At 36.7% G+C, this 15,729-nt stretch overlaps 1 protein-coding gene across 3 annotated transcripts in view; it reads left to right on the forward strand.

The window, feature by feature from the left end:
* Hmg20a (high mobility group 20A) overlaps positions 1-15,729 on the forward strand; it is a 79,313-nt gene that overhangs the window by 50,887 nt on the left and 12,697 nt on the right. For all 3 annotated transcript variants that reach the window (XM_046427937.2, XM_046427938.2, XM_058573837.1), the window contains exons 3-6: positions 5,180-5,327; positions 8,461-8,673; positions 12,374-12,506; positions 13,847-13,878. In XM_046427937.2, coding sequence (XP_046283893.1) covers positions 5,180-5,327; positions 8,461-8,673; positions 12,374-12,506; positions 13,847-13,878 — 526 coding nt within the window. The remainder of the gene's footprint in view (positions 1-5,179; positions 5,328-8,460; positions 8,674-12,373; positions 12,507-13,846; positions 13,879-15,729) is intronic.

The raw sequence follows: 15,729 nt of genomic DNA on the forward strand, positions 1-15,729 counted from the left end.
CACTTGTGATTTTGACAAGATTATTTTTGGTGGGAGATTGGGGGCATACTCATTAGAGTGTGTTTTAAAAACATTGGGAATGGGGGTGATGAGAAAATTCTAGACGTATTTTTTCATAAGTTATACTCCATATATGTATACCTTTATTTTATTTATTTATTTTTATGCTGAGGATTGAACCCAGTGCCTCACATGTGCTAGGTGAGCACTGTACCACTGAGCCACAACCTCAGCCCATCTTGATGTATTTTTGAAGACCAGTCAAACAGGATTTACCTGAAAAACCAGATGAGCAATGTGAGAAGGGAGAAAAAGCAAAAGCAATTTCAGTGTTTTGGCCTAACCAACAGGAGGGATGGAGTTGCCATTAATTTAGATGAGTAAACTGAACAGGTAGTGAAGAAGAATAGAAGCTCAGTTTTGGGAATTTTAAATTTGAGGTGCTTATTAGATAACTAGCTGGGCACAGTGATGCATGCCTGTGATCCCAGCAACTCAGAAGTCTGAGGCAAAAAGATCACAAGTTTGAGGCCAGCTGGGGCATCTTCATGAGACCCTGCCTCAAAATAAAAATCCCAGTGAGTTCAGGAGGCTGAGGCAGGAGGATCACAAGTTCAAAGCCAACCTTAGCAATTTAGCAAGGCCCTAGGCAACTTAATGAGGTCCTTTCCCAAAATAAAAATATAAAAACAAGCTGGAGATACGGTTTTGTGCTTAAGTACCCTTGGTTCAGTCCCCAGTACAAAAAAAAAAGAAAAAAAAAAAAACCACAGAGATGTCAAATAGGAAGTTTTTTGTTTTTGTTTTCAAACAGGAAGTTTGATTAATACCAGGTTCTGAAGTTAGGAGAGGTTTAAGCCAGAAAGACAAACTTAGGATCATCAACATATAACTAATATTTAAAGCCTTGAGACTAGATGAGATTACCCAAAAAATGAGCACTCAGCAGTTAGAAAAGAGAAAAAAATCTTGAAAACCTGAGCCCTGCGAGACTCCAGCATTTAGAAGTCAGGCAGAAAAGTAAGAGTTAGTGAAGGCCAAAGTGACTAGTTGTAGATAGAGGTAGCAAAAAAACCAGAGGCAAGTGGGGGCCTGAAAAACAAGTAAAATGAGTAAAAAGGGAGGGGAAGAGATCTAGTGTGTCAGATGCTTCTGGTAGGTTGGATAAGGTGAGGTCTGAAAAATGACTTTGGATTTAGCGTGGTCATTGGTGGCCTACACAAGAGTTACAAGTTCTTATCTCCCTTGGAATAGATTTAAGAGAATGGAAGACAGTGGAGGAGGCAGAAACAGGTCTTTCCAGGAGTTCTGCCGCACAGAAAAGGAGAAAAGGAAGGCCTTTAGAGGTGATGCAGAGAAAGTATTTCTGTTTTGTTTCATTTTGCTTTATTTTAAGATAAAAGTAATAATATCACACTTGTCTACTGATTAGGCTGTTCCTATAGAGAAGAAAGAATTGATGATGCCAGAGTACAGAATTGCCAAAAATGCTGTCCCTGGTTAGACAGGAGAATATGAGATCAAGGGCCTAAACAGAAGGTTGTTTGTTGGCTGTCACTAAGAACACGGGTAATTCATTCATGGTAAAAAAAGGCTTTGGACATCTTTGACCACTCCCTTCTGATTCCTGTCCACTTCAGTCAGGGTAACTCCTTCCCAAACCTTATTGTCATATTTTACTAAAAGAAGAATGTACAAAATATAATAGCTTGAAAGTTGATGTCATAGTTGAAATGAAAATGACAGTGAAAGAACAAGTTGCTTGAGACATCCAAAATGATTGAAATGTTTGGAAAATAATGCCACCGAGATCAAACTGGATCTGTGGTGGCACTTCATTTCAGAGAACATGATTGGCATTGGTTTCACAGATTCTTTTACATATTCTTTTTTTAAAGGACCTCAAAAGTCCAGGAACCTCCTGCCTTAAATCATCTACTATGTTTCCTAGAAGGGTCAGGAAAGTGATTTCTTTCATTTTCAATTAAGACTGCATCTGCTTTTGTTCATTTCTGTGTCCACTCTAATCTGGTATTTATTCCAATTCCACTAAAACTTACTCCCTAAAATTGCCAGAGACCTTTAAATCTTCAAATGTAGCAGAATCTTTTTAGCTTATCCTATTTGACATCTGCAGCTTTTTACTTGTTTAACATCTTTTCTTCTTAAAAGTCTTCCTGCCTTGTCCCCTGCAATCATGTTCTCATTCTCTTTTAATACCCACTGCAGTCTCCTTTCTCAGCATTTTTTAGTCTTTTTTTTCCATACTTTTATTGATGCCTTATAATTATACATAATAGTGAGATTCACTGTTACCTATTCGTATGCACACAAATAACAATATTTTTGGTAAATATCATACCTTTCCCAGCTTTTCTAACCCCTCTAACATCTAGCACTGCCTGTTATTTCTGTGGGCAAAGGCCTCTCTCTCATGCCTTTTCTTCAATTCTGTCTCTCAGGACTTTTTTCCATGTGTCTGTGGGACATTTCCACTTAATTATGTTACAGGCACTTCAAACTTGCCATTTTCTGGGCTGGTGCGCTCTCTCTCTCTCACAAACACACACACACACACACACACACACATACTGTTCTTTCCTTGGTTCATGGTAAGTACATAATCACCAATTTGGAAACCTCAAAATTACCTTTGACTCTACAACTAAGTAGAACAAGTAAAAGAAAATTATAAACAAATTTCCTGTGACTCTTATTTTTCCTCGCTATTTAAATTCAATCAATCATTAATTTCTCTCCATTCCACCCCTTAGCTTTCTCTCCTGCCTCTATCTCTTACTTCGTCTGTTACATACCGTCCTGCTACGTCTTCCTTTCTTTTGATGCACCCTGTTCTTTTGGCCTGGGATGATGTTCTTTACCTAATAAATACCTATTCATCTTTTAAGATATCTTTGGTGAAATCCTTCTTAACATCTCCTCCTAAAATTCATCATACCCACTACTGTGCCTCTGTGACATTTTTTACAATCCTCTGTTTTGGTACTTGTAGTTTTTGCTTATAACAACCCTATGGAGTATGCATTCTTTCAGAATAATAACTGAATATTACTCTATTGCCCTTCTTTTTTTTAATTTTATTTGTTCTTTTTACGTATACATGACAGTGTAATGTGTTTTGGCATAACATACATAACATGGAGTATAACTTATTCTAATTAGGATCCTATTCTTGTGGTTGTACATGCTATAGAGTTACCCTGGTCTTGTATTCAAATACAAGTTTAGGAAAGTCATATTCGATTAATTCTACTATCCTTCCTATTCCTTTTCCCATTCCCTTCCCTTCATTCCCCTTTGTCTAACCAATAGACTTCTATTCTTCCCTTCCCACCTTTCCTTGTTGTGGGTTACCATCCACATATCAGAGAGAACATTTGGCCTTTGTTTTTTTTGGGATTGGCTTATTTCGCTTAGCATGATATTCTCAAGTTCCATCCATTTACCAGCAAATTCCATAATTTCATTCTTCTTTATGGATGAGTCATACTCCCTTGTGTATATATACCACAATTTCTTTATCCATTGAAGGGCACCTAGTTTGGTTCCATAGCTTGGCTATGTTAATTTTTGTAATTTTTTTAATTTATTTGTTCTAACTTGTTATACATGACAGAAGAATGCATTTCTATTCATAATACACAAAGGGAGCACAGTTTTTCATTTCTCTGGTGAACACAAAATAGAGTCACACCATTTGTGTCTTCATACACGTACCTAGGATAATGATGTCCATCTCATTACACCATCTTTCCGGCTCCCATACTTTTTCCCTTCCCCTCCCTCTCCTTTGCCCAAAGTTCCTCCATTCTTCCCATGCCCACTCTGATAATGGATGAGAGATAGGAATTCAATTTCATTCTACTACAGCACCATTTGTTGAAGACACTATATTTTCTTCAATGTATGTTTATGGTGCCTTTGTCTAGTATAAGATAATTGTATTTTTGTGGGTATGTGTCTTTGTTTCTCTTCTGAACCATTGGTCTTCATGTCTTTTTGTGCCAATACCATGCTGTTTTTGTTACTGTACCTCTGTAGTATAGTTTAAGGTCTGGTGTTGTGATACTTCCTGCATCACTTTTCTTGTTAAGGATTGCTTTGCCTATTCTGTCTGTTGCCCTTCTTCCTGCCCCTCTGAATCTTCCCAAGTCTTCCCCTCAAAATAAATTAATAAGCAGGAGGCTGAGGCAGGAGGGTTCCAAGTTTAAGGCTAGCCTGGACAACTTAGCAAGATCCTGTCTTGAAAAAAGCAGGGTGGGAGGGTTGGGGATGTAGCTCAGTAGTAAAGGGGCTCTGGGTAGGGACACAGAGGACTCCCTAGCACATGTTGCCCACTTTTTCTTTCATTCCTTTACCACATGTGATAGAATAAATCAGTCTTCACCATCATTTATACCTTCTTTGTCCACTTCTCATAAGGATGAAACTTGGTTTGGTAACTCATCTGGAATAGATTAGTAGGAACAAAAATGTATGTCTACCTGATTCATTTATATTTATACTTGAACTAGGGATGTAGTTCAGTGGTAGAGCACTTGCCTGGTATATATAAGACCCTGAAGAATTCAGTCTTCATTACCTCAAAACAAAACATTTATACTTGATTTTAGTGAACTTAATATTTTTCTTGGATGTTCTGGTTATTAACAAATACTATAATCCAAGAAGAAATAGCCTATGTTATGTACCATAGAGTTATTTCTTATGCCCTTTCAGAAATCTCTCTTTTGTGATGGGGGCAAACTGCCTCCACAACTGCCAAGTCTATTCATCTTACCCATGAACAATGTTTCCCCTTCATATCAGAGATACATGAAAGGTAGTATATAAAATTCAGACTCTGTTGCAGCCTCAGAGCTAAAACAAGTATATATAGAGAGGAGTGGTTATTTTTTGGAGGTGATAGATTGTATCTGGTTTTGGTAGGAGTCTTTGTGGAGCAGTCACGATTCAGTCAAACACTAAATAAAATATTTTTTCAAATGTTCTGTAACTTCTATGGAGACATTGTTTACATTTACACAGATTGTAGTGGGGGAATGAATTCAAGTACTGGCATGTGCTTTGCTGGCAGGAAAATTTATCTTGAGCCTTGGTAAATAAAAGTTTTTGATGCTGTTGAGCCTGAACTTTTGCACTTCTGCCTGTTATTCAGATTAACACACCCAGAGGTTCCTTATGGCAGTGGAGCTACATCATCCACCAACAATCCAGAATTTGTAGAGGATCTGTCCCAAGGTCAGTTGCTTCAGAATGAGTCTTCAAACACTGCAGATGGCAATGAACAGAGGCATGAAGATGAGGTAAGCTGAGGTCTCTTGTCACTGTCCTCTGAAACTTCCAAAGAAGCAGTCAGCAAAGAAGGTGTTGATTGAGGTGTTCATCATCTGGCTTCTTACCTTCTTGAGATGATACCTGCAGAATTTTCTATTGTATATTTCTTGTTTCAGAACCATATTAATGACTTTAATGACAGACTGGTTTTTTTTTCCCCTAACTTAAGAAATTATAGCTGGGTGTAGCTGTGTATGCTCAGCAGCTTGGGAGGTTAAGACAGGAGGATCGTGAGTTCAAAACTAGCCTCAGCAACTTAGCAAGGCCCTAAGCAACTTAGCAAGACCTTTTCTTAAAATTAAATATTTAAAAAAAGGCTGGGGATGTGGTTCAGTGATTGAGTGCCCCTGGATTCAATCTCCAATACCAAAAAAGAAAAAAAGAAAGTAAGAAATTATAGCTACTTCATATTAGACTACTCAACAAATGCTTATTGGGGCTGGGGATGTAGCTAAGTAGTAGGGTGCTTGCCTAGAATGTGCAAGGCTTTGGGGTCAGTTCCCATTACCACAAACAAACAAAATCAACAAATACTTCTTGGATAAGTGAATTACTTAATTAAATAAGTAATTAATGAGAAGGCCACATGCCCTTGTCCAGGACCCCTCTGCTTACCAAGTGCTGCATCATGGAGCCATATGTGCCCAGATATTTTTGTATCATCACCAACTTCACCCTCCCATATGAACCGCCTTTTTCTGTTTTCACATGAAGGTTCCATATGGGCTTGGACTTTCCGTGTGCCTTACAAATGACTGATTACATTGTGTAGGAGGTTTTTTTGTTGTGTTTTTATTGCTGTATTGCCTAGGCTGATCTCAAATTCCTGAGCTCAAGGATCCTCCTGCCTCAGCCTCTTGAGTTCCGAGACTACAGATGCATGTCACTGCACCAAGCTACATTGTTTTAAAGTACTCTTCTTTTTTTTAGCTGGGAAAGAGTACCATCATTGATTTTTGTCTATATTATTACTTTAAAAGAACTGATTTTTTTCATCTATTCTGTTGGCATTTTTTTTTTCCTTGCATTACTGGGATTGAGCCCAGGGGTATTCTACCTCTGAGCTACATCCCCAGCCCTTTTCATTTTTTTATTTTAAGATAGGGTCTGACTTAGTTGCCCATACTTGCCTTGAACTTATGATCCTCCTGCCTCAACCTCTGGAGTAGCTGAAATTACAGGCATACACTATCATACCCAGCTAACTTTGGCATTCTTTTTTTAAAATATTTTTTAATTGTTAATAGACCTTTATTTTATTCATTTATTTATAAGCCGTGCCAAGAATCAAACCCAGTGCCTCATACATACTAGACAAATGCTCTACCACTGAGCCATAACCCCAGCTCTGACTTTTGGCATTCTTAAAGGTTATAATGAGTTCTTAAACAACTTTAAAATCGTAGCAGCTTTAGTTATCTATTTATGCATGTGCATATGTATGTGTGTGTAGTATTGGGGATTGAGCCTAAGGCCTTGGTAATGTTGAGCACATGCTTTACAAAAGAGCTACATGTCCAGCCCTCTTAGCTTTAATGCTACCAGGTTTATTTTAAATAAATAAATAATACCAAAAGACATTTTCCAAATTGGGAATTATTGAACCACATTTATATATTTGGAGGAGTACAATACTATAATTAATTAATACTTAGATTTTTTTGTCCCTTTTTGTTTATCTTTCTCTTCTTGAAATAAAAATATTCTTATATCTGCCAGGGCTGTGGCTCATTGGTAGATCGCTTGCCTAGCAAGTGTGAGGCACTGGGTTTAATCCCCAGCACCACATAAAAACAAATAAAATGAAAGTATTGCAGTGGGCTGGGGTTGTGGCTCAGTGGTAGAGCACTTGCCTTGCACACGTGAGGCACTGGGTTCGATCCTCAGCACCACATAAAAATAAATAAATAAAGATATGATGTCCATCTACAACTTAAAAAATAAAAAAAATTTAAAAATAAAAGTATTGCAGCTAAATTATATATAAAATCTTGTATCCATAAAACATTATTAACTGATAGGTCTTGTGTATGTTAAATTATGAAGCAAAAAACTGGATGTACCTTAATTCTCATTTAAAAGGCCAAGTAAAAATGCCCATGGTAAAACATCAGTAATACTGTAATCCCTTTTTTTCTTTTTCAAAGGTGAGTTACTCTCCGAGTTAACTAAAAATTCAATATATAAAGACCTCTGGCTTCATAAAATATACATCTTAAGGACCAAATCATCAAGTTAAAGAACAGTCTTCATTTTAGGGTATATTATACATATTGAAATTTTTCAAGACCTAGATATTAATTAAAAAATCTAATGCTCTTTGCGGTGGAAAAGAAACTTTTTGAATAGTATCAGTGGAAAACAACTGCATGAATTATTATTAATCCCTGTGTACAGCTTGTCTCTCCTTTTGCCCTTTGCATATGACAGCATTTTATTCTGATCTGTGACATTGGTTGTCTCTCTGGCACAGTGCTGTATATGCTACTGTGCATATGTATTTAGAATATTCCCCTGTAGCTGGGTACCGCTGTACATGGCTATAATCCCAGTAACTTGGAAGAACTAAGGCAGGAGAATGCAAATTCTAGGCCAGCCTGGGAAATTTAGTGAGACCTTGTCTTAAAATTAAAGAATTTTTAAAAAGGCTAGGAATGTAGTTCATTGATAAAGCACTTTGGATTCAATCCCCAGTACTGAAGGGGAACAGGAATATTCTCTTGTCAGAACTCAGGACTTGTTAAGTATATATGAAGACCAAAACTAGCAAGATCATGGCACCCATTATTCTCATCTTTTGGAATTAGAACAAAAATAGGCCTTTATTGTGATGTTTTTATTGTGGTGCCTCAAAAGGTCTACAAGTGAGCCATCTGGAATCCCTTCTTATTTAATCAACATTACAGTCATTTGTCCTGAGACACATCTGGAAAGCTTTAAATACCCAAGGCCTTATTCACAGAAAACTGCAACTCTTGTCCTATTTTCTTTGTTTGTGTTTGTTGTTATTGTTATTGTTATTATTGTTGGGTTGTTTGGGGTGATCGTTGTTGTTTGGTCTTTGGTTTGTTTTTGTTTTTTTTTTTTTTCTTTGTTTTATAGCAAAGAAGTAAACGAGGAGGTTGGTCCAAAGGGAGAAAGAGGAAGAAACCTCTTCGAGACAGCAATGCACCCAAATCCCCCCTTACAGGATATGTTCGGTTCATGAATGAGCGTCGAGAACAGCTTCGAGCAAAGAGACCAGAGGTCCCATTTCCAGAAATCACAAGGATGTTAGGGAATGAATGGAGTAAACTCCCTCCTGAGGAAAAACAGGTAATTGTTCTTACTCCTGATCCTTTGCTTGCACTTGATTATATCTCAAAAATAACTTCTGTCAGAAGAACAAAGAGGATTAGACAGTTGATTTTTCAGTGTTGTCACAGCACCTAGGAGACCACAATAACAGGGTCCTTTATAACTCTTTTCTCTAGCACAGTGATTTTTAAACTACAACAAGGATTATTACAGGGATATGAGCAGAAAGAACTCTAGGACTCCCATTAACCAAAGTAGTTCCACTTATATTTGATTTATTTGCTGAGAGTTCATATAAGATTATTTTGAAAAGAGGTTCAATATTGAGAAATTAAGAAATCTATCAGTGTAATTTATTCGACTGAGTTAAATGAAAAGTTATGAATTAAATGAGAAAAAAATCCTTTTATTAAAGTATGCAATTCACATAAGAATTTTGTTTAGGAAAAAGATTTTACTGCTTAAGTGAATTTAACCAGTATTCCAGCAAATGTAACCTACTATGGGAAAATAAAGCAAGAGCTACTTGAATTCTCTCTTCTCTAAGACAGAAACTAATCATTGCCAAATTGAAACAAATCCATTTGTTAAAGAGATTGGAGGGGAATTAAGGACAAGATAGCCATGAGCTGGGTGAAGTGTCACTAAAGCAGAGTAATGATAGTGATTATAGAATTGATTTTGGGTTAAAAGTTCCCACCCTTCCCAGAATCTAAAAGATCTATATTTCTTTTATGTCTTAAACTCTTTTATGACTTTCATCTTTAAAATGAATTTCATATAGATTAAAACCAAATTAAAAAATTAATTGAATTCAGAAATTTTGAGGTCAGATTAAGTTGCAACTTGAAGCTCTGTATTTATGATAGAAAGCAGTTTATATCAGCCATTGATTTGGCTCTACAAAACAATGGGACCATGGGCTGAATATGCTTGGTTGTTTTCTTCTTTTTTCTTTTTCTTTATTTCAAAATTAATGCATGCTCATTGTTTAAATTTTTTTTCAGATAATACAGAAGCATTTAAACAAAAAGCAAAAGTAAGAGTTATCTCTGGGGATAACCTACTTGTGTAGGACAAGGGTTTTGTGTTTGTTTAGTTTCATTTTATTAACTTTTTCATTTGAAAATAATTTCAAGTGCACAGAAAGTTATAAGCATAAAAACAGTACAGATCACATCCAAATACCCTTCATGGAGCTTCACCTATTAGTAGCACAGTTTATCCTACTTCTTCATTTGCATACAGACTCATGCTTGCACATATCCAGTCTCTCTCTCTCTTGCACATGTGCACACCCACATATATACACACAATTTTTTTCTGAATCATTTGAAGGTAAGCTACATACATTGTGTCCCTCTATCCCTGATTAGCTCAGTGTGTATTTCCTAAGGATAGAGACAGTCTCTTATATAACTATAGTATAGTTACCAACTTCATAATTTTATAGTAATACAGCACTTAATCTACATCCATATGTTGAGGTAACATTGTTCCTTTATAAGTTTCCTCTCCAGTACAGGTTCTGGTCTAAGGTTCAGTTTTATCTTTAACCAGATCTCTTTAGCTTCCTTTAAAAGGAGTTATTTCCACAAACTTGCTTTGTCTTTTATAAATTTGATATTTTTTAAGAATATAATCCTTCTGTCTTCCCACACCACCAGCTCCTTCTGCTTTGTTGTTTTTACTTTTAACAGAACATTCCTCATTTTGTGTTTGTCTGCTGTTTCTTTGTGGTTAGATTGCAGCTGTGCCTTCTTGGTCAGCATACTGCATAGGTAGTGTTGTACCCTTGGATAGAAGATAGAAGCACACAGTATCCTTTTGTTCCTCATTAGTAATATTAATTTTGTTTACCTGGGAAATTTTTAAATTCTCTCTTATGATTAAGTAAGTAGTATACAAGAGACATTTTTTTCTTTAAATATTTTTTATTTGCAGTCGGACACAATAACTTTATTTATCTATGTTATTGTGGTGCTGAGGATCAAACCCAGCACCTTGTACATGCTGGGCGAGCACTCTACCACTGAGCCACAATCAGAAGACATTTAAGAACATGTAAACTGCCTCTACCACATCATAATTTCCCCTGGATCTAGCATCCATTGATGGTTTTTGCCTAATCTATTCTTTATCATTATAGTTGCAAAATGATAATTTTTTAGTTCTAGCACTCCTCCATATTTAGGAATTGGATTTCAGTTTTCTAATCTAAGCAAGAGCCCTCCTCCCCCCCTCCTTTTTTTTTTTTTTTTTTTTTTTTGTTATCTGGTTATTATTGGTATGATAATACTTAAGTTGTATTATATCTTTTTTTAAATATTTATTTTTAGTTGTAATTGGACACAATACCTCTATTTTATTTATATGTGGTGATGAGGTTCGAACCCAGGGCCTCACACGTGCTAGGCGAGTGCTCTACCACTGAGACACAACCCCAGCCCACGTGTTATATCTTTTATTAATGCTATGAATTTCTTTTCTTCTAATGGTTTATAACTTTTTACTGTACTTAATTATTTTTGTGTTTAAATTGTTCTAGATTTGGCCAGTTGAATATCTTCTTCATCTAACGCTTAGGTGGAATAAAGTTTGGGGTTTTGTTTTTGTTTTTGTTTTGGTGCTCAACCACTGAGCCTCATCCCCAGACCTTTTTATATTTTATTTAGAGACAGGGTCTTGCTGAATTGCTAGGGCCTCACTAAATTGCCAAGGTTGGCTTTGAACTCATGATCCTCCTACCTCAGCCTCCCAAGCCATTTGGATTACAGGTATGCGCCACTGCGCCCAGCTTGTTTGGGTTTTTAGTGGGGGAAGTTTGGGAGGAGTTTGATAGTGGGTTTGAGCTCAGGAGTGCTTGACCGCTGAGTCACATCCCCAGCCCTTTTTATTTTTTATTTTAAGACAAGGTCTCACTAAGTTGCTGAGGTTGGCTTCTCATGATCCTCCTGCCTCAGCCTCCATAGTTGCTGGGATGACAGACATGTGTCACTGTGCCCAGCCTGTGTAACAAGGTATTTAACATAATTTCTCTCATTCTGGTTTGAGTTCACTTAGAAGCAATATCTTTATACTTTCTTATACCTATTTTGATGAATGAAGAGGACAAAGGCATTAAAAATAGTCCTAGTAAGTCAATTAACTTTGTTTAAATAATTAATAGCATAAAACAATCAAAGCATGTAGATACAGGCTCTTTCAAAGTAGTCCATTTTTAGGCACATAGGATGAGGTCATTCTTTTTATGTTCTTTGTTTCTGGCTTTAGTGCTCTACTCTTGTAGCTCTTAAAAAGCCAATTGATGTATGAGATCATTCCCTCAAAATGAGTTGGGGATAGAGAAACAAAGTAATATTCCTTTCCCTCCCCTGGGAAGGCTAAGTGTGCCTGTGTGGATTCTAGAGGCCATGTGGAGTTCTTTCTGTGAGGTTAGAGGAATAACTGTAATCATTTGTGAATTTTTTATGAGTGTGATCTCTATAGAACTTATCTTCGTTAAACTAGAAAAGGTGATAAATGTTCTAGAAAGTGAGAGTCACTCATTTCTTTTAAGAATTGAGATTGTATTCTATTTCTTGATTCTCCCTTAAACCATCTTTTCTGAATACTCTTTTCTATATTATAATTGTCCTGTTTTCTTCAAAGTTATTGTTCATATTTTATCTAAATAATCTCTCAGTTTCTTAAATTTAACTCCACATTTCTTTCCTAGCGCTACCTTGATGAAGCAGACAGAGATAAGGAGCGTTACATGAAGGAACTGGAGCAATATCAGAAGACAGAAGCCTACAAGGTCTTCAGTAGAAAAACTCAGGACCGTCAGAAAGGCAAATCTCACAGGCAAGGTATCAGTACCAGAACCAAGTTCATTTGAAGTTGGTCATGCATGGCATAATGTCATAAAACCAAATGTTAAGAGTGACAAATAGGGCTGGGGTTGTAGCTCAGCGGTAAAGCGCTCGTCTAACACATGCAAGGCCTTGGGTTCAATCCTCAGCACCACATAAATATAAATAAATAAAGTTATTGTGTCCAACTACTTCTAAAAAATAAATATTTTTTAAAAGTGACAAATATAAAGGATATTTCTATTATTTCTTTTTTATCCTATATTAACTAACAAGTATTATCTTTGAATTTTATTAAAATCACTTTGCTCTCATTTAGAAATTTCTATCAAATTTCCATATCTGGCATCAACAATTTGGCTTGTGCACCAAGACCAATATTAATGCCTGCCCTTCTTTTCCTAATTCTCATTTTAGGTATTTTTCTGTCTCTAAATAAGTCTGTCTACTAAACTATATAGCTGACTTGCTCTGACACTTCTAAACCTTTCATTTCTAAACCTTTCATGTGCCATCTCTTCCAGCCTTCAGTGATCCTATTCATTTATACATTCATTCATTTTTTTCATGTCTGCATGCATGCATTCAGAAAATATTTATTAAACCATGTGTGGTGGTATACTCCTGTAATCCCAGTAACTTGGAAGGCTGAGACATTAGGATCTCAAGTTTGAGTCCAGCCTCAGCAACTTAGTGAGACTCTGTCTCAAGATGAAATGGAAAAAGTGCTGTGGATATAGCTCAGTGGTAGAGCACCTCTGGGTTCAATCCCTAGTATTGGGGGGAAAAAAAAAATTGTTAAGCACCTTCTATTAAACACTAGGCTCTCTTCTAGCTGTTAATAATGAAGTAGTGAATAAAATGGACAAAATCCCTGATTTCATGGTTATTTATTCTCTGTTAAAATTGTTCATCACACCCTTATAAGTATTGCTTCAAGTTCCCCTTCTTCAGAAAATGCTGCCAAAGAAGCACCACCCACAACTAGTCTGTCATGCCTCAGCCATTGCATCTTCTCCACATTCGGGCATTTTGCTTGCCAAAACCATAGTGTTATACAAACAGCCTTTGGTATGTGTTTCCTGCCTACCCTCCCACCTTATTCTCTTCAAGCATAAGAACTGTGTCTGTTCTCTTATACCTGTGTGCTCTGTAAGTGTTGGGTTCTCTTTAATCTTTGTTGACTAACCTATTAATAAAGCCACGAGAGAAAATATTGTATGTTGTGAGAGTACATATACAGGTAGGTTTTTGTAGTTTGGCACAGTTATATGCCTGGGTTTTGTTACTATTTTCGTTTTTTGACTTAATGTTTTCCTTTTCTTTCATATTTTTAGATGCAGCCCGACAGGCCACTCATGATCATGAGGTAAATAGCCTTCTGTCTATATATCATGTAATATTTATAATAATGTTGTTCTTTGAAATGCTTTTTGGATTTTTTTTTTTTTAAATCAATAGCAGGGTGTTTCCTATCCCAGGATTCACATTGGGTTAGTTGCTTTAGCGCAGAGGTTCTTAACATATGGCAGACACTTAGGTTTTGAGTCTGCTTTTGAACTACACCCACTAGTCCCAATTCATTCCTGTGGTCTGAGAATTTTATTGACTTTAAATGCCAAAGATGGCTGGAATTCAGAGTGAGATAAAGAAATGAGTACCAGATGAAGGGTCTGAACTGATCATAGTTTATCATCACAAAATATCATAATCTCACTCTTAGGATGTTGTTTAGGTAATCCAGCATTTGGTTAAGATGAACTTTTTTTTTTTTTTTTTTTTGGTACAAACGATAGAACCCAGGGTGCTCAACCACTGAGCCACATCCCCAGCCCTTTTTTATATTTTATTTCGAGATAGGGTCTCTGAGTTGCTTAGGGCCACACGAAATTGCTGAGGATGGCTTTGAACTCACAATCCTCCTGCCTCAGCCTCCTGAGACACTGGAATTACAGGCATGTGCCACCATGCCCAGCTGAGATGACCTATTTAACTACAATGTCAATGGAACACAACTGACAGTAGCTCAATTCCTATACTTTCTTTCCTGTTCCCTCATCTCATTCACACTGTTTTTATGAAAGGTCTCTTTCTTTTCATTCAATTCAACCTCATCCATAGAATTCAGGCCTATGTTCCTCTGAATGTACAAGATTTAAGCCTGTGTGTGATGACCATGCTGTGTATATGCTTTAAATATATATGGCTATAAGAAAATAAAATCCATGGTAATTTAATGCTTTAAAATGTTCAGTGACTCCTTGTTGCTTTCCAGATCACATTCGTACTCCACATTCAGGGTTTTCTGTAATTAAGTTCCAACTTCTAGATACCTAATCTCCATTTCCTACTCACTGCCCTCTAGGTGCCCTGCCCTGCTCTGCCTCAGGCCTGTTCTTATTTCATTGATGAGAATACTTTCCCTCCCTCACACAGTTCTTCACCTCCCCACCCGCCCCCTCTTTTTCTATGAGACAGGCTTCTAGTCATCTTTCAAACCCCTAGTTTGCTTCCATTTCCTTTAACCCCCACTGCTCTCAGTATGTCTCTTCTTCTCAGGCTGCTCTGACCTGGTGTTGAGGCTCTTACTTCTGTTATTCACAGTGGAGGATCAGGATCTCTCTGAGGGTAGAATTCTCTGAGGTCTAGTTTCTGTCTTTGTATCCAGCTCTGTACCACATAACATGAAGCCCTGGCATGGAACCTGTCCAAAAATACTTACTGATTTTTACATAAGAACTCAAAGTTTACTTGAAATAACAATGGGAATTTGAAAAAGAGTTTTCTTGTACTCTTTTATAGTTTTTTTTTATTTGTTTGTTTGTTTGTTTTGTTTTATTTTGTTTTGTTTTTTGGGTTCTGGGAATTGAACCCAAAGGCACTTTATCAGTGAGCCACATCCTCAGCCTTTTTTATTTTTATTTTGAGTCATGGTCTCACTAAGTCTTTTAGGGCTTCACTAAATTGCTGAGCCTGGCCTTGAACTTGTAATCTACTGCATCAGCCTCCTTAGTTACTGGGATTACAGCTGTGTGTCACTACATCCTGCTTATATACTCTTTTACAGATATTTTGATGTTTACTAAATTAAGAAAATTATTTCTTCAAATTAAAAACTTATTTATCTTGGGACTGGGATTGTGGCTCAGTGGTAGAGCACCTGCCTAGCATGTATGAGGCACTCAGTTCAATTCTCAGCACCACATATAAGTAAATAAAT

This window comes from Marmota monax, unplaced genomic scaffold (assembly GCF_021218885.2).
Source record: "Marmota monax isolate L192 unplaced genomic scaffold, Marmota_monax_Labrador192_F-V1.1 WCK01_AAM20220418_F8-fsc00111, whole genome shotgun sequence".
In the NCBI taxonomy this organism is placed as follows: Eukaryota; Metazoa; Chordata; class Mammalia; order Rodentia; family Sciuridae; genus Marmota; species Marmota monax.